The sequence below is a fragment of the Takifugu rubripes genome, chromosome 1 (assembly GCF_901000725.2).
Source record: "Takifugu rubripes chromosome 1, fTakRub1.2, whole genome shotgun sequence".
Classification (NCBI taxonomy): Eukaryota; Metazoa; Chordata; class Actinopteri; order Tetraodontiformes; family Tetraodontidae; genus Takifugu; species Takifugu rubripes.
In genome coordinates, this window is record NC_042285.1 from 12,637,486 (window position 1) to 12,655,411 (window position 17,926).

The window sequence follows — 17,926 nt, forward strand, 5'->3', positions numbered from 1 at the left end:
CCCCAACACAGTGATCTGAAGCAGGAGGTCAATTTCCTGCTGGAAAATGTCTTTGTGGTACCAAACTTCAGTCCATGGAGCTGGCTCTCTCTCTCTCTCTTTCTCCTTGTCCCCGAGTATGACCAAAGTCACTCCTGTTGTAGATTACCACAAAGTGAATGGCAAGACTGACTCATGTACGATCCCTTGCATTGATTCAATAAGATCGGCCAAGTTTGTGACTAGAAAACTGGAGCTATTCAATTCAAATTTGTTTATATAGCATCTGTTACAAACAAACTGCTGTTTCTACCTTCTTTACAGAAACCCATGGACTGAAAACCCCATAGCCTTTACAGAAACCTAGTGACAAAGTAAAACTCCCTTTTATTGTATCAAAGAGGTCAGCAGGTCAATGTACAGCTATGGGGTTGATGATACTTGCTGACGATACAAGGAGAGGAGAGTAGAGTAGAGGAGAGGAAGTCATGAACCAGCAGGGTGACAGAAACCTCTGCAGTGATCATAATTCTTTACCCCAGCAGCCTGAGCCTTAAATAGCGTACTGTAGCTAAGATGTAGCCAAATAATTTGATGACCCTTTTCTAAACTAAAATGTAAATACAAAATTACTGACTATGAGCCTTCTCAAAGAGGAAGGTTTTAAGGTCTAGTCTTAAAAGTAGAGAGGGAGTCAGCCTCCCCTGGACAGGGAGCTGGTTTCACAGCTGGGGGGCCTCTATTTAATTGGCAGCCCCAGGACCAGGTCCAGCCCCTGAGGAATCTCCTGAGTGTAGTAGCTCATACTGTCAGGGTTTCTGGGTTGTGTCGGTCGTTGTGCTGCAGGGGGTGGTGTGTGGAACAATTGGTGGCAGCTGGCACTGCTGGCGGGCGCACCTGTAGGCAATTTACATCGTGCTGCCTATTTAAGCAGGTTGCACCTGCATGTCAGTGCCAGGGTGTTCTGCTTGTCTTGTGAGGGTGTTCTGTTCGTCTTGTCAGGGTGTTTGTTTGTCTCCCTCGTCGTGTGCTCCTGCTCTGTGTCTCCTGGAGGGCCGCTCCAGCTTCGTGTCTCGTGGAGGGCCGCCCCTGTTCCCTGCGCCCTCCGCAGCCCTGGAGGGCTACCCTCGTGTCCCTCGTGTGCTCCGCAGCCCTGGAGGGCTGCCTTCATGTTCCTCGTGTGCTCCGTGTTCCTCGTGTTCTTTGTGTGCCCCCTCCCCCCTGTAAATAAAGCTTGTTCGACCATTTTACCTCTGTGTCCTGGCCTGCGTTCGGGTCCTGATCACCCAGTCCGTGACCATACAGCAAATGACAATTGCTAATTAAACATTATATTGTGCAGGAAGTATGGACATCTGTTTTAGCTGGACATATATTTTGAGGGGCCGCACATGAATAATCAAAAGTTGGCATTGGTGACCTAGTGCAAATGTCTGACCGCTCTGACTTGTTTCTTTTAGGCATGAAGGTTGGCTTACTAAATAATTCTTACATTAAAAAAATGAAAGATTGACTCAGAATACAGGCTGTTCATCAATGAATGGGTGGAAACGTATGCATTTATTGCTGTTAATGCAAATCCTATGTGCTTAATCTGCAATGAGCACTTCACCGCGCGTAAAGTGTAATTTTGAGACAGAATAATTTGTCGTGAGACAGAGTAATTTGAGACAACACATGCTATCTTTAACATACCTTTCCCTCCTGACTCTGTCGTTTGGAGGCAGAAGATATCAGCGATTGCATTTTATTATGAGCAAAGACATTGCATAATGTTTCACACTTTAAAAATAATAAAGCATTTTGAAAAATAAGGATGTTGTCCACGTAAATAAAAAAATCGCTTTAACGTGTCACTGATGAAGTGCCTGGAAGACTGCAGGGGAATTGGTAAGTCCAAAAGGCATTACCAGGTAGTCATAATGTCCAGAAAAGGTGTTGAAAGCCATCTTCACTGATTTCCCTCGCAAATCCTGACCAGACGATATTTGAAAACAGCTTTTGATCACAGTCAGATCTCTCAGCAAAGTAATCCTGAACATAATGCCTAAGTGTGATATTCCAAGAATGCAGAAAACTCAGGCAGACAGTAACAGATGGAGACTAAGTGAAAGAGAAGATATGGCAGTTTACCAGGACTGGGACATAACAGGCTGGTTCAGGAACATTTAAGGTCAATGCCAAGAAATGAGTCCAAAAATCACTGCTGGAAGGTGTGACATGAGCACAAAACAATCTGGCAAAGCATGAGTGCCAGACAGGGGTTTAAATCGCTGGGGGCGAATAGCTGTGCCAGATTGCGCTGACGAGCAGAGAAAAGACATAGGTGTGCTAGTGGGTGCTGATTAAGACTGGAGCAGACTGTGACACTGGGCTCTTCTTGAGACAAGTCTTTTAGACTCACCTCACAGAACTTAAAAAGCAGATCTGCAGTCTCTCAAATTTGGTCACATTGGTGGTTTTGTCTCTTGCTGAAGCATTACTTCACCACCCTGCACAAAGAGACAATCATATAAGTGACCGTCAAATCAGGACCACATGAATGCAAAAAGAAACGGGACACAACAACAATGGGAATGAAATTGAAGATATTTTATTTCAAGGAATACCCCATGGATTAAACTAAATGAAAAACAGTGTGTACAATTAGTGTTTGGAGGTGTGGGTGGATGCATGTGGATGAGTATGTGTGTCATCTTAAATGGATTAAAGCCAAAACCCAAACAAAAATAGGAGCTGCTCCAGGCAGGAGGCAGAGAGAGATAAGGGAACGTAAGTGAGGCTTTTCAAAACTACCCTGGAACACAGGGGACAGGTCAAAGCTCACTCTGAGCTCCAACCACCTCAACAGGTAAACAAAAAGCAAAGGGACAAGGGAGTCATCAGTGCACCAACACACACACCCATGCACACACATAGGCTACTAGAGCCAGTGCTTAACTGGTTCCAGGCTAGTCCCTCCAAGAACCAGTTTGATTTTCCATCGGGCAACAGCCAAACGGAGCCGTCAGACCCACATCATTACGTCAGGGTAAAACGTGATCTTGTGGCTGAATATGTGCTGGAATATAATGGTTCTAGTTTTAAAAATGAAGGTTCATAATTTTTGCCGTTAGGGTTTTTGGTCTGTAACCCTGCTCATGTAACTGTTGGAACTCTGCGTTGTGTTAGAAAAGAGACTCTCGTGTCCAGGACTTCCTTTTATTCTGGCAGGAACAAATAATAACACGAATAAACAGTTAGCAGCCCGCTTCAGTTCCTAAACACAGACAAGGCGGGAAGACGTACATTAGCGAGACTCGTCATGGCGAGTAAGCTAGCGGTCAACACTGTCTAAACATCATGTTTAAGTTCTGGTACGTTTCTATTGTATTTCTAACATGAATAAACAAACACATTAAACAATCAATTAGAATACATAAATGGATGAACACAGAACCAAACGTAACTAATCTGAACTGACATGATGGAAAATGAGACATCCACCTCTCCCACGACAGTGATGTGCAAAAGGGGAGAGGCGGAGGGATTGCCATCACTTTTATAGGGGCACCACAGAAGAAGAAATGAAGGACGGGGTTCCCAAACCCATCACTAAAGAATTCTGTATTTCTGACAGCTGAGCATGCAACAGACCATATTTTGTGTAATTAAACGCTTTATAACGCTTTATAACACAAAGGCCCTGTTACACTCACATGACTCACCACGTCATTAGATCTTAGCTCTGGCCTCTGTTTAGCCCAGCTCAAAGTTGTTGCTCGTTGTTTGGAACTAGTTTGAAACTATTTTCGCTGGTGTCACGTTAAAAAAACAAGAACCGGAGTAAGTCAGTCTCTGGACTAACTGAAAACTCCATAATCACAGTCTCCGGCAATACAACCATTTTTGGTTTCGGTTTTGCTTTTGTCAGTAAATGGTTAACCTTTCATTTGCTGGCGACAAAAAAACTGAAGTGCGTCACTTCTCATTGAGTTTAAAAAGGCGACAACAACTGCCTTGGTGTGAACGTTGACCTTTTTGGAGGCTTCCCGATCGTAAACTTTTAAAAGCAAACTTCCGTCTTTATAGCGCCACTGCTTTGATTTCTGTAGCCCCACTCAGAGGGAAGGCTGCGTGTTGTTTGCTCTTTCTTAACTCATACTGGCTGATATTGCGTTTAAAAAAAACAACCTAATATTTCGCGGATCAGTTGGTTTGTGCACGTTTGTCTTCGCTGTCCCGGAATCTGCGTCTGTGAGTGTCCCACCTCGGCGACAATGGACGGGTGAGACTGAGCCGCGTCACAGAATGCGTTTGCTTGAGCGAAACATTGCGGCCTGATTTCGTTCAATGCTGGGAGGGTTTGATTTAATAAATTGCTAATTTTTTAAACATTGTGCAGAACAGTAAGCAGCCATTACTTAATATTATTGCTGAATACTGAAGATTATGATATCTTGGGCCACCGTACTGGTTTACTGAATGCTGTCGGTGGTGGTAATTTGCGTTGTTAAAGGCTTGTGGATAATCCCAGTCACCATGTGATGTTGGGTGTAAATGTTTGTGAAACTTTCTGAAGAGGAATCTCAGGACAATGAAGTATGTAGATGGCAACCAGTGTCGTGAGTTTGGCTCAGGATGATGCTTTAAATTGGTATGAGTTTACAGAGAGAGTCCTGACTTATCTGTGCAGACCTGCTACTCTGGAGCATTATAAGGCGGCTATGGTGCTCAGTGGGGCTGGCGATGCTCTTGGATACAGAAACGAACTGTGGGAGTTCAATATGTCTGGACCTGCTATCCATCAGGTTAGTAAAGGATCAGTAGATAAATATATAGCTATAGAAAATAAATGCTCAGTTGGTCCTAATATTTGACATGTTCATCCTGTAATTATAGCTGTTTCAACTCACAGTGTGAAGCTCTAAACATCATGACAATTATGACTTGTCTCTTAGGAGGTTAAGGAGCTTGGTGGCTTGAAGAACATCAGGGTCGAACTTCCTGACTGGCCTGTAAGTGACGACACAGTGCTGCATTTGGCGACGGCTGAAGGCCTTGCAACAGGTGAGGTCAAAATGAAAGAGGACCCATTCAATCTCTCCCATTTGGTTCTTTGCTCATTTCATTTCAAGCAAGGAACATTATTGGACTGATTTGCTCATCAGAGCACCCCCCCCCCCCCCGCAACAGACACCCAGGGTAAACCAAATTAAGCCTTGATTTAAATCTTCTCCTTTGCTCTGAATGAGGGGGGATGATGGCAGAATTGCTACTTGACCTTTATTGAGATTTGAACAGCAAGAGCTGTTAACAGATATGTGACATGATGTTTGGCATTTAGACAGAACTTCTCCCTTCTAGGGAAGACTGGGGAGGAGCTCCTGCATGAAGTTGCTGCTCGATATATTGAGGGAATGAAAGACATGGACGGAAGAGCTCCGGGGAACTCAACTATTTGGGGTGAGAAAATTAACGTTCCTGTCACCATTTATTTAGAGCAGTTGTAGATAATATGGCTTTGAATTTTTTTTTTTAGGTGTCTCTCAGCTTAAGCCTGGAGAGGAAGGAGGATACAGAGTGCCTTACAATGTTCGTGGAGGTGGTTGTGGAGCAGCAATGAGGTCCATGTGCATTGGTCTTAGGTAGGAGATCAGCATAAAACTCAAAAATATAAACAATCTGTTTTGCTTTTCAGGGTTCAGTTTGGTTATTAATGTCCAAAAACTAATTTAAAAAATTTGATGCTGTAATTTGAATGTAATTTCCCATCAAATTCCAAAGATATCCAAAACCTGACCAGTTGTTGTCATTGGTGGCGGTTGCCGTGGAGACTGGCAGAATGACCCATCCTCACCCCACTGGTTTCCTGGGTGCAGTGGCATCAGCTCTTTTTACTGCATACGCTGTCCAGAGGCGGCCAGTGACCACATGGGGCTTGGGCCTGATCAAGGAGGCCCTCCCGGTGGCTCAGAACTTTGTTCAAGGTCAAGGCTTCGCTGTGGCTGAGACGGAGAGAGACTGGGGCTACTTTGGTAATAAGTGGCAGTGGTAAGAGTGGCTCTGTCCATTTAAATTAAATAACATTTTATTCTCTGGGTTAATCCATAATGTCAGTTGACTTGAAAAAATGGTATCAGGTGTCACATTTGTTCTGGTAAGAGGATGTGGCCTTCTTGTTCTTTATGTCCACAGGTACCTCAATCTAAGAGGGATTTCTAATGGAAGAGGGCCAGTGATTTGGCCTGCAAATTATGGTCCAGCTGAGAGAGATCAGGTCTACGAGACCTTTAGTCTGTCAGGTTGGGCTGGGTGCTGTGGCCATGATGCCCCCATGATCGCTTTGGATGCCCTGTTGGGGGCAGGCTCAGACTGGGAGGAGATGATGTGCAGAGCAGCCTTTCATGGAGGTAATGAAATGACCAAGTAAAATAATGAAGTGGTTCCTCTTGAGCGTTTAAAGGGTTTGTAGGTTGTTTAATCCATGTCTCACAACATATAACATGTTTTTAGCATCTTGTAGTTGCTGACTCAACTAACTTCCTTTCAGATCATATCACACGTAAAATGAGAGCATCCATGTCCCAGTTCCAAGTGGCTTTTTTTAAAATCAGTGATGGAAAGTGAACTGAATATACATTTATCATATCAACTCCTCCACCGTATTCAGTAAGAAATGCGTAAATGACAACGTGACCCAGAGAAACTAATGAAGGATATGAACCCGTCAGTCATTCATTAATATTTAAGCAAAATAATAAATGCTAGCATTCTCATTTCCAGTGAGGGTGAGAAGACCAAAACAAAGAAAGGATCAAAGGTTCAAAACAGGCAACTGAGGTCTGAAGAGCCAGTGCTGCTCTTCTACAGGTCGCCTCCTGTGAGATTACACTAAAAATGCTTCTAATGGCCATCAGTAGTGGCAAACATTTTAATGGAGACTTTCTACTTTATGCAGTTCTTTATTAAATTCTTTAGCAGATATAAAAGCGCCATCTGATATCTGACATGATCAAGGACACAGGTTTAAGGCTGAGCAGTCACACCTCTTTGTATTCCTAATGTTGGCTTCATCTCCACCTTCTGTTTAGGGGACAGTGACAGTACAGCTGTAATTGCTTGCTGCTTATGGGGTCTCCTCTATGGCTTCCAAGGGGTCCCTGAAGGCAACTATTCCAAGCTGGAGTACCGGAATCGATTGGAGAAGAGTGCAGAACAACTGTACGCTCTGTCGCACTGAGAGAGCTGCCAGTTACATCAACAGACTGGCCATTCTGGGAGAAATCTAGAAAGATCCTTATTTAGAGGTAGTTGTAGCTTCTAGTATGTAGGAAAAACTGTCCCACCAACCCAGAGAACCCTTTCACATCACGTACTCACATTAGCACTCTAATTAGTGTTTAGAAAGGTCCCCCTAGTGAAAACTTTTAAGTTTCCTTTTGACTAAACCGCTTAGGGATAATAAATCCTAGCTAATAAAGCTGGGATAGTGGAAATTTGAAAGTTTTACCTAACATGGTCGGCAATCCTTAAATTAACTGTGCTATTATTATCTGAAAGAATTAATTCCCGCATCATTAGGAGGAAAAACACGTCAATGCTGTACACAGTAAAGCACAAGTACAATAAATTAAGCAAACAAAATGTTGTAGCTGAGTTGAAAACTTTAATTTTTTTTTAGTTTCCTTTCGACTAAACCGCTTAGGCATAATAAATCCTAGCTAATAAAGCAAAGAGAGCACACTTTCCTGGGATAATTGCAATTTGAAAGTTTTTCTTAACATATTTGGCAATCCTTAAATTAACTGTGCTGTAAAAAATAAATTCCCATGTCTTTAGCAAGAATAATTCATGCTGTAGACAGAGCAAGCACAAGAAAAAATAAATTATGCAAACAAAACTTTGTAATTGAGTTGAAAATCATTTCTTTTAGAAATCTTTTTTTTGCTTTGCCATTTTTATTCACCTTTCTACAGGGGGCAGCCAGGGCATGGGGGTGTTATTTTTAACCTACAGGATGGAGTATTCTTTTTTTTTCAAATTGCTAAAAAGAAATTCCTCCTTTTCACTCCATTCCTTTTGTATTAATGTATTCCAGCGAGGCATTGAGGAGGACCCTAACCCTCCACATCAAGAAGAGACACATGAGGTGGACTGTGCATCTGATGACTACCTTTCTTATCTTTAAGGGAGAGCTCAGACATCCTACAGAGTAAACATTTTGGCCCTGGCTGTTCTTTTGGCCACTGCCCACAATTCATGACCACAGGTGAGGGTTGGACCCTAGAACAACTGAACAATCAAGAGCTTTATTTTTTTGGCTCAGGTCCTTCTACCATGTCCGAAGCAAAGTCCGCAATGCTGGTGACCCTGCACTGATCCATTCATGGATTTCTTGCTCCATTGTTCCCTCACATGTGAACAAGACCCCAACATACTTAAACTTCTCCTCTTGAGACAGGATCTTATACCCACCCCAGAGAGTGCTGTCCACCCTTTTCTGAGGCCACTAATATGGAGCCCCTCAATATCTAGGCTGCAGTTCAAAATCCTTTCCATGGAAGTTACAAACAGAATTGGTGGCAAAGGGCATCTGGATACTTTGTGATTTGTGGTCATTGGTGCATGAAAAAACAAGGAAGAAAACATCCCTGAGAAGCACCTATGCTTATAGATGATTTTTTTTTTCAAAAGTACCCTGTCTGTTAAGATGCTGGTGATCGATAGGCAATGGCCATCCATGAGTAAATTGTCAAGAAGGGCAGTAGCAGACTGTTCCTGCTCAGGAGGCTGAGGTCTTTTGGGGTGCAGGGACCACTCCTGAGGACTTTCTATGCCTCTGTGGTGGGATCAGCCATCTTCTATGGGATTGTCTGCTGGTCCAGTAGCATCAGGGACAGGAAGAGGATGGACAGACTGGTAACGAGGGCCAGCTCTGTCCTGGGATGTCCCCTGGACTCGGTGGAGGTGGTGGGAAACGGGAGGATGATGGCTAAGCTGTCATCCATGTTGAACAACACGTCCCACCCCCTACAGGACACCCTGGCAGCACTGGGCAGCTCCTTCAGTGAGCGACTGCTCCACCCTCGCTGTGTGAAGGAGAGGTATCGCAGATCTTTCCTGCCGGCTGCTGTCAGACTGCACAATAAACATAACGCCCGCCAGCACAATCTGAATATTATATATTCTGATGTATTTAAGATGGGCCAGCATTTATTTTTCAAAAGATTGAGATAATAATAGTCCATAATCATTAATTCTGGTAATGGAGAATTGTATAGTGCCACACAGAGGATACAACTGCTAGACACATATGGACTGTAAGAGGTTTTGTTGGAGTGAGAGAAGTTTGTTTTTTTTCCCTGTGATTTAACGGATGCCATTTACGTAGTTGAGAAGCAGCAAAGAGTCTCTCACTGTCCTCTACTTTTTTTAATTAAAGGCATGAATATAAGCCTGATTATATCTTTTACACTTTCTCAGGAGACCAACATGAAAATCTGGCAACTGAAAAAGGTTCACAGGCTGCCAGCATTTGATAATAGTTAAATAAGATTAATTACGTCTTGTCATATGTGCTTGAATTTCTGCCCTTTTTATTTTGCCACTGAAAATTCAATTATTTTATTTACCTGAATTAAATGATTCTCTGCTCTTGTGTTTGGTGACTATGTATGTATGTATGTATGTATGTATGTATGTATGTAGGCTGTGGGGAGACGCCTCTGTGGGGAGACAGTGCAGCATATCACAGCAGGGCACAAGATGCTAGCAGGCAAGGCATACATGGAGCAGCAAAATCAGGTGGCTGGCATAGTCTACAAGAACATCTGCACTGAGTATGGACTGAAGGTCAGGGTCCAGTGTCCAGGTGGGAGACACCCCCGAAAGTGCTGGAGAACAAGCAGGCCAAGATCCTGTGTGACTTCCAGATCCAGACTGACAAGATGGTGGTGGCCAACCAGCCTGACATAGTGGTGGTGGATAAACAACAGAAACCAGTGGTGGTGATAGATGTAGCAATCCCGAGTGATAGCAACATCAGGAAGAAGGAACAAAAGAAGCTGGAGAAGTACCATGGGCTGAAGGAGGAGATGGAGAGAATGTGGGGCATGAAGGCAACAGTGGTCCCAGTGGTGATCGGGACACTAGGGGCACTAACACCCAAGCTGAGTAGATGGCTCCAACAGATACCAGGAACCACATCAGAGATCTCTGTCCAGAAGAGCGCAGTCCTAGGAACAGCTAAGATCCTGCACAGAACCCTCAGATTCCCAGGCCTCTGGTAGAGGACCCGAGTCTGAAGGAAGGAGGCACCGCCCAGGAGGGCGAGGAAGAGATTTTTTTTTTTTTTTAAATATATACACCAACAACATTAAGCAAATAAAATTTGGCATAACTAATGCTTTTAAAAACTGCTAATCACAGTCATAGTCTGTTAAGTTAGGTTTTGCCCTCCTTGTCCCGGACATGTCCTTTTTTTGAGACCTAAAAATGTGTCCATGTGACATTTCCAAATCCTCTGGGATTTAATCCTGCTAGACACCCAAAGGTGTTCACATTGGACGGGAGTTACCTTCTCTGTGTCGTGTAGGTTGTCCCGATCCCCTTCAGAAACTCAAATCTGGTCACCCTCCGGTTGTCAATGGCGAAGTTTTGCCCGCCAAGCACAAGCCTTCTTTCGCTGGTGACATTTGGAGGCGTCTCCGTCGTGACTTCTAAAATTAATTTGACTCTCCGTCTTTATTTAGCGCCTCTGCTTTGGGTGTTGCGGTTCCTGTAGCCCACCTCAGAGGAAAAGCTGCGTGTTGTTTGCTCTTTCTGAGCTGATACTGCCTAAAAAAAATATTTCGCGGATCAGTTGGTTTGTGCACGTTTGTCTTCGCTGTCCCGGAATCTGCGTCTGTGAGTGTCCCACCTCGGCGACAATGGACGGGTGAGACTGAGCCGCATCACAGAATGCGTTTGCTTGAGCAAAACGGCCTGATTTCGTTCAATGCTGGGAGGGTTTGATTTCAGCTCTGCTCAAAGGCTTGTTTTAATAACTTGTTAATTTTTTAAACATTGTGCAGAACAGCAAGCAGCCATTACTGAATATTATTGCTGAATTCTGAAGATTATGATCTCTTGGGCCACCGTACTGGTTTACTGAATGCTGTCGGTGGTGGTAATTTGCATTGTTAAAGGCTCGTGGATAATCCCAGTCACCATGTGATGTTGGGTGTAAATGTTTGTAAAACTTTCTGAAGAGGAATCTCAGGACAGTAAAGTATGGAGATGGCAACCAGTGTCGTAAGATTATGATCACTTTTCCTTAAAGTGACATTTGAAGAGACTTCATTGAGGATTTCTCTTAGATTACCCAGTTTGAGTTTGGCTCAGGATGATGCTTTAAATTGGTATGAGTTTACAGAGAGAGTCCTGACTTATCTGTGCAGACCTGCTACTCTGGAGCATTATAAGGCGGCTATGGTGCTCAGTGGGGCTGGCGATGCTCTTGGATACAGAAACAAACTGTGGGAGTACAATGAGTCTGGACCTGCTATCCATCAGGTTAGTAAAGGATCAGTAGATAAATACAGCTAACAAATAATAACAATATAGTACAAAACACATATTCAAACATTTACTATACTATTAAGAGAGAACAATACAATATCCAAACATTGCAACAGGCCTGTCTATCAGTGTTGGCAGATATAAGTGTTGATAAGCCACATATTCAATTTTTTGGTGAAGGCCTTGAATGATGTGAGCACTTTAACCTCCTCTGGTGCTGAGTTCTACTCACTAGCACTCCTCACTGACCAAGCCGACTTACTGAAAGTGCTCCTGCACAGAGGAATGTAACAGTCACCTCTTACGGAGCCTCGAGTGAGCCACTCAGAGGAGTTTCTTTGGATGATGAACTCTGCAAGAGGATCTGGAGCCAAATCATGTTGTATTTTATAAATCAAATTTAAATCTGCAAATTTAAATCTTTAAACTGTCCTAGTTTAAAAGTCTGAATTTTTAAAAGAATTGCAGTGATGATAGCGCCTAGGTTTTTTTAAATCCATAACTTTAATTACTTGTTTGTACAAGATTTCCAATGGTTTTTTTGCACCTGGGACCAACTAATGAGGCAATAGCTGAAGTGGCTAAGCTCATTGAATGTGAGTACATTTTTGCGGCTTCAGTTAACATTTCCGTTCGAATTGCACGAAAATTTGCAAGCGTTAGCTTTATTTCTTTCCACACAATTTGTGAATATGGGCTTTAGAGGAAAGCTCTTCACATCATGACAATTATGACTTGTCTCTTAGGAGGTTAAGGAGCTTGGTGGCTTGAAGAACATCAGGGTCGAACTTCCTGACTGGCCTGTAAGTGACGACACAGTGCTGCATTTGGCAACGGCTGAAGGCCTTGCAACAGGTGAGGTCAAAATGAAAGAAGACCCATTCAATCTCTCCCATTTGGTTCTTTGCTCATTTCATTTCAAGCAAGGAACATTATTGGATTGATTTGCTCATCAGAGCGCCCCCCCCCCCCCCCCCCCCCCCCAACAGACACCCAGGGTAAACCAAATTAAGCCTTGATTTAAATCTTCTCCTTTGCTCTGAATGAGGGGGGATGATGGCAGAATTGCTACTTGACCTTTATTGAGATTTGAACAGCAAGAGCTGTTAACAGATATGTGACATGATGTTTGGCATTTAGACAGAACTTCTCCCTTCTAGGGAAGACTGGGGAGGAGCTCCTGCATGAAGTTGCTGCTCGATATGTTGAGGGAATGAAAGACATGGACGGAAGAGCTCCGGGGCCTTCGAGTATTTGGGGTGAGAAAATTAACGTTCCTGTCACCATTTATTTAGAGCAGTTGTAGCAAAAATGGCTTTGAATTTTTTTAGGGGTCTCTCAGCTTAAGCCTGGAGAGGAAGGAGGATTCAGAGTGCCCTATAATGATCAGGGGACTGGTTGTGGAGCAGCAATGAGGTCCATGTGCATTGGTCTTAGGTAGGAGATCAGCATTAATGTTAAAAATACACTCACCGGCCACTTTATTAGGTAGACCTGTTCAATTGCTTGTTGTAATACAAAGCTAGTCAGCCAATCACATGGCGGCAACTCAATTCATGTTGGCATGTAGTCCTTGTTGATGAGAGTCAAAGGAGAATGGACAAACTGGGTCCAGATGATGGAAAGGCAAAGGTAACTCTAATAACCACCCAAGGAGGGCAGAATAACATCTCTGAACACACAATGCTTCCAACCATGAAGAAAATGGGCTACAGCAGCAGAAGCCAACACCATGGGCCTCACCTGTTAGCTAAGAACAGGAAAGTGAGGCTACAATTTACACAGACTCACAACTAGAGCAATAGAAGACTGGAAAAACATTGTCTGGTCAAGCAAGTCTTGGTGTAAACAAGATGAAAACATGGATCCATTCTGCCTTGTATGAACCTTTCTGGCTGCTGGTGGAGTAATGGGGTGTGTGTGTGTGTGTGTGTGTTGGGGGGAGTAATTTTCTTGGCACACTTTGGGCCCCTTGGAACCAAATGAGCACCATCTATACACTGTAGCCCACCGGAGCACTGTTGCTTTACCTTTATGACCAGTCTACTCGTCTGCTGATGGCTACTACAGCAAGATAATGCGCCCTGTTACAAGGCTCAGATCTCAATCTGGTTTCTGGAACAGGACAAGGAGTTCACTGTAGTCCACAACCACACATCCTAACCCAATAGAGCAGTGGTCACCAAAGTCTTTGGCGCCACAGAACAGCTGAATGTCAGACAGTATTTACACAGTTTGGCCTTTAAGGTGTGGCGGATGAATACAGGAAGACAAAATGATACAACTGGCATAAAAACGGTTGTATTATCTAAATACAACAATAAACATGAATCCACTGTATACTCATATGGAACTTTATTAGCAGTTTCCACATAACATAACCCAAGTGACATCATCTGTGCCTGCTGTGCAGCGGTCGATCATCTTGCGGACGTGCTGGATTCACCTGGTTTGTTGACAAATGTGTCACGGATCGCGGACCTTCTGTGGTTGGAAATAGTGCTCAAACTCTTTTGAAAGCAAGGACAGGTGATCCTTGGAGAGCCGTTGGCTGCATATTATGCAGATGCGTAGGAATCACCTGTCATGATAAATCCATATTTTAGACAGGAGCCTTGCTATTGTCTTTATTGGATGTCGTAGGCTCTTTTTTTGTCTCCTCCCTTTGTAAGGACACTTTCCAAAGACATTTGTTTTTGGAACAAAGCAGTAACACAATACGTGACCAAGAAAAGAGTCTTGACTTAGGTCAAGCGTGACTCATAGATGGACGTAACGGAGAGACTCTATGGTTCAAACTAAGATGATACATGCAAATAATGTGATTCACTCTTTCTTCGTGATCCGGTCCCGAATGTCTGTGGTCCAGGGGTTGAGGACCACTGCTATAGAGCACCTTTGGGATATGGTGGAACACATTTTCTTCTTAGATGTGCAGCCAACAAATCTGCAGCAACTGTGTGAAGCTACCATGTCAGTATGGAGCAAAATATCTGAGGACTGTTTCCAACACATTGGTGAAAGTATGCCATGAAGAATTCAGGGTTTTTTTAAGTTACAAGGATTCCAACCTTTTACTAACAAGTAAAGATATCTTATAAAGTGGCTGTGGAGTGTTTGTATCACTTTGTCTTTGTTGTTCAGGGTTCAATGTACAATTACCTAATGTCCACAACTTAATTGCAAAGATTTGATGTATAAAAAAAAAAAGATTTCCCAAAACAAATCATTTTTAAAGATATCCAAAACCAGACCAGTTGTTGTCATTGGTGGCGGTTGCCGTGGAGACTGGCAGAATGACCCATCCTCACCCCACTGGTTTCCTGGGTGCAGTGGCATCAGCTCTTTTTACTGCATACGCTGTCCAGAGGCGGCCAGTGACCACATGGGGCTTGGGCCTGATCAAGGAGGCCCTCCCGGTGGCTCAGAACTTTGTTCAAGGTCGAGGCTTCGCTGTGGCTGAGACGGAGAGAGACTGGGGCTACTTTGGTGATAAGTGGCAGTGGTAAGAGTGGCTCTGTCCATTTAAATTAAATAACATTTTATTCTCTGGGTTAATCCATAATGTCAGTTGACTTGAAAAAATGGTATCAGGTGTCACATTTGTTCTGGTAAGAGGATGTGGCCTTCTTGTTCTTTATGTCCACAGGTACCTCAATCTAAGAGGGATTTCTAATGGGAGAGGGCCAGTGATTTGGCCTGCGAATTATGGTCCAGCTGAGAGAGATCAGGTCTTCAAGACCTTTAGTCTGTCAGGTTGGGCTGGACGCAGTGGCCATGATGCCCCCATGATCGCTTTGGATGCCCTGTTGGGGGCAGGCTCAGACTGGGAGGAGTTGATGTGCAGAGCAGCCTTTCATGGAGGTAAGAGGGTAAATTAAGGAATAATGTAGCCAATGTTGAAATGACCAAGTACAATAATGAAGTGGTTCCTCTTAGACATTTAAAGGGTTTGTAGGTTGTTTAATCCATGTCTCACAACATATAACATGTTTTTAGCATCTTGTAGTTGCTGACTCAACTAACTTCCTTTCAGATCATATCACACGTAAAATGAGAGCATCCATGTCCCAGTTCCAAGTGGCTTTTTTAAAATCAGTGATGGAAAGTGAACAGCATGTATTAAGGAATATACACTGCTCAAAAAAATTAGAGGAACACTTCGAAAACACATCAGATCTAAAAATTTGAATATTTTTCCTGATTAAAAAGTAGGTGATGTATTAGTAACAAAATGATGCCACATAATTTGATAGAAATGAAAATGATCACCCTATAGAGGGGGGAAATCAAAGACACCCCAAAAATGAAAGTGAAAGAATGATGCAGTAGACGGGTCCATTTTGCCAAAATGTCATTGTAGCAACTCAAAATGATTCTCAGTAGTTTGTGTGGCCCCCACCTGCTTGTACGCATGCCTGACAACGTCGGGGCTCCTAATGAGATGACGAATGGTGTCCTGGGGGATCTCCTCCCAGATCTGGACCAGGGCATCACTGAGCTCCTGGACAGTCTGAGGATCAACCTGGTGGCGCCGGATGGACCTAAACATAATGTCCCAGAGGTGTTCTGTTGGGTTTAGGTCAGGTGAACGTGGGGGCCAGTCAATGGTATCAATTCCTTTATCCTCCAGGACCTGCCTGCATACTCCAGCCACATGAGGTCGGCCATTGTCGTGGACCAGGAGGAACCCAGGTCCCACTGCACCAGCATCACTGACCCACCACCAAACCGGTCATGGTGAATGATGTTGCAGGCAGCATAACGTTCTCCACAGCATCTCCAGAACCTTTCACGTCTGTCTCATGTGCTCAGGTTGAACCTGCTCTCATCGGTGAAGAGCACAGGGCGCCAGTTGCATATTTGCCAATTCTGGTGGACTATGGCAAATGCCAGTCGAGCTCTACGGTGCCGGGCAGTGAGCACAGGCCCACTACAGGATGTCAGGCCCTCAGGCCGCCCTCATGGAGCCTGTTTCTGATCGTTTGGTCAGAAACATTCACACCAGTGGCCTGCTGGAGGTCACTCTGTAGGGCTCTGGCAGTGCTCATCCTGTTCCTCCTTGCTCAAAGGAGCAGATACTGATCCTGCTGAGGGTCTGAGGACCTTCTAGGGCCCTGTCCAGCTCTCCTGGAGTAACTACCTGTCTCCTGAAATCTCCTCCATGCTCTTGAGACTGTGCTGGGAGACACAGCAAACCTTCTTGCAACGGCAGGTATTGATGCGCCATCCTGGAGGAGTTGGACTAATTGTGCAACCTCTGTAGCGTCCAGGTACCGCACCATGCTATCAACAGAGATGTTGATCCAAGCCAAATGAATAACTACAGCAGTAGAAAGTCACTCAGTAAAAGATCAGCCAAAAGAGATGAGGAGGGAAAAAAAAGGCAACCTGGAAAGCCATTCCTGTTTTGGGGGCGTCTCATTGTTGCCCCTCTGATGCTCCTGGTGTTGATTTCATTAACAACAAAGCAGCAGAAACTGACTAACAACCCCCTCTGCTACTTAACTGACGAGATCAATATCCCAGAAGTTTGACTGATAGGTTGTTATACTAAAGTGTTCCTCTAATTGTTTTGAGCAGTGTACATTTATATCAACTCCTCCACCGTATTCAGCGAGAAACGCGTAAATGACGTGACCCAGAGAAACGAATGAAGGATATGAACCCGTCAGTCATTCATTAATATTTAAGCAAAATAATAAATGCTAGCATTCTCATTTCCAGTGAGGGTGAGAAGACAAAAACAAAGAAAGGATCAAAGGTTCAAAACAGGCAACTGAGGTCTGAAGAGCCAGTGCTGCTCTTCTACAGGTCGCCTCCTGTGAGATTACACTAAAAATGCTTCTAATGGCCATCAGTAGTGGCAAACATTTTAATGGAGACTTTCTACTTTATGCAGTTCTTTATTAAATTCTTTAGCAGATATAAAAGCGCCATCTGATATCTGACATGATCAAGGACACAGGTTTAAGGCTGAGCAGTCACACCTCTTTGTATTCCTAATGTTGGCTTCATCTCCACCTTCTGTTTAGGGGACAGTGACAGTACAGCTGTAATTGCTTGCTGCTTATGGGGTCTCCTCTATGGCTTCCAAGGGGTCCCTGAAGGCAACTATTCCAAGCTGGAGTACCGGAATCGATTGGAGAAGAGTGCAGAACAACTGTACGCTCTGTCGCACTGAGAGAGCTGCCAGTTACATCAACAGACTGGCCATTCTGGGAGAAATCTAGAAAGATCCTTATTTAGAGGTAGTTGTAGCTTCTAGTGTGTAGGAAAAACTGTCCCACCAACCCAGAGAACCCTTTCACATCACGTACTCACATTAGCACTCTAATTAGTGTTTAGAAAGGTCCCCCTAGTGAAAACTTTTAAGTTTCCTTTCGACTTAACCGCTTAGGGATAA

The 17,926-nt window shown here is 43.9% G+C and overlaps 2 protein-coding genes across 5 annotated transcripts; both read left to right on the plus strand.

Annotated features, from left to right (window-relative positions):
* Window positions 1-3,697: 3,697 nt before the first annotated feature.
* LOC101076629 (protein ADP-ribosylarginine hydrolase-like) lies at window positions 3,698-17,898 on the plus strand. 3 transcript variants are annotated; one of them, XM_029838168.1, is made up of 9 exons: window positions 3,698-4,174; window positions 10,826-10,897; window positions 11,400-11,514; window positions 12,267-12,375; window positions 12,681-12,779; window positions 12,852-12,957; window positions 14,759-15,025; window positions 15,170-15,384; window positions 17,556-17,898. In XM_029838168.1, the coding sequence occupies exons 2-9, from the start codon at window positions 10,890-10,892 to the stop codon at window positions 17,702-17,704; spliced, it is 1,068 nt and encodes a 355-aa protein (XP_029694028.1). In that variant the 5' UTR covers window positions 3,698-4,174; window positions 10,826-10,889; the 3' UTR covers window positions 17,705-17,898. The 3 variants fall into 3 exon arrangements, with proteins under 3 accessions (XP_029694028.1, XP_029694024.1, XP_011601247.1); XM_029838164.1 differs by lacking the exons at window positions 3,698-4,174; window positions 10,826-10,897 and adding an exon at window positions 4,527-4,615 and having other exon boundaries at window positions 11,361-11,514; XM_011602945.2 differs by lacking the exon at window positions 3,698-4,174 and having other exon boundaries at window positions 10,747-10,897.
* Window positions 4,108-7,600, plus strand: LOC101073656 (protein ADP-ribosylarginine hydrolase-like). Of its 2 annotated transcripts, none has more exons than XM_011621408.2 (8): window positions 4,108-4,246; window positions 4,655-4,769; window positions 4,920-5,028; window positions 5,326-5,424; window positions 5,501-5,606; window positions 5,746-6,012; window positions 6,157-6,371; window positions 7,053-7,600. In XM_011621408.2, the coding sequence occupies exons 1-8, from the start codon at window positions 4,239-4,241 to the stop codon at window positions 7,199-7,201; spliced, it is 1,068 nt and encodes a 355-aa protein (XP_011619710.2). In that variant the 5' UTR covers window positions 4,108-4,238; the 3' UTR covers window positions 7,202-7,600. The 2 variants fall into 2 exon arrangements, with proteins under 2 accessions (XP_011619710.2, XP_029694055.1); XM_029838195.1 differs by lacking the exon at window positions 4,108-4,246 and adding an exon at window positions 4,419-4,560.
* Window positions 17,899-17,926: the final 28 nt, after the last annotated feature.

What these genes read in the sequence shown, in the direction of transcription:
- LOC101073656 (XM_011621408.2), top strand. An exon ending in CTGGACCTGCTATCCATCAG is followed by an intron (nt 4,770 to 4,919) that starts GTTAGTAAAGGA and finishes CTTGTCTCTTAG; the next exon opens with GAGGTTAAGGAGCTTGGTGG. An exon ending in TCCATGTGCATTGGTCTTAG is followed by an intron (nt 5,607 to 5,745) that starts GTAGGAGATCAG and finishes CAAATTCCAAAG; the next exon opens with ATATCCAAAACCTGACCAGT.
- LOC101076629 (XM_029838164.1), top strand. Translation starts at nt 4,569, where the DNA reads ATGGCAACCAGTGTCGTGAGTTTGGCTCAGGATGATGCTTTAAATTG. An exon ending in GGGGCCTTCGAGTATTTGGG is followed by an intron (nt 12,780 to 12,851) that starts GTGAGAAAATTA and finishes GAATTTTTTTAG; the next exon opens with GGGTCTCTCAGCTTAAGCCT. An exon ending in CAGAGCAGCCTTTCATGGAG is followed by an intron (nt 15,385 to 17,555) that starts GTAAGAGGGTAA and finishes CCTTCTGTTTAG; the next exon opens with GGGACAGTGACAGTACAGCT.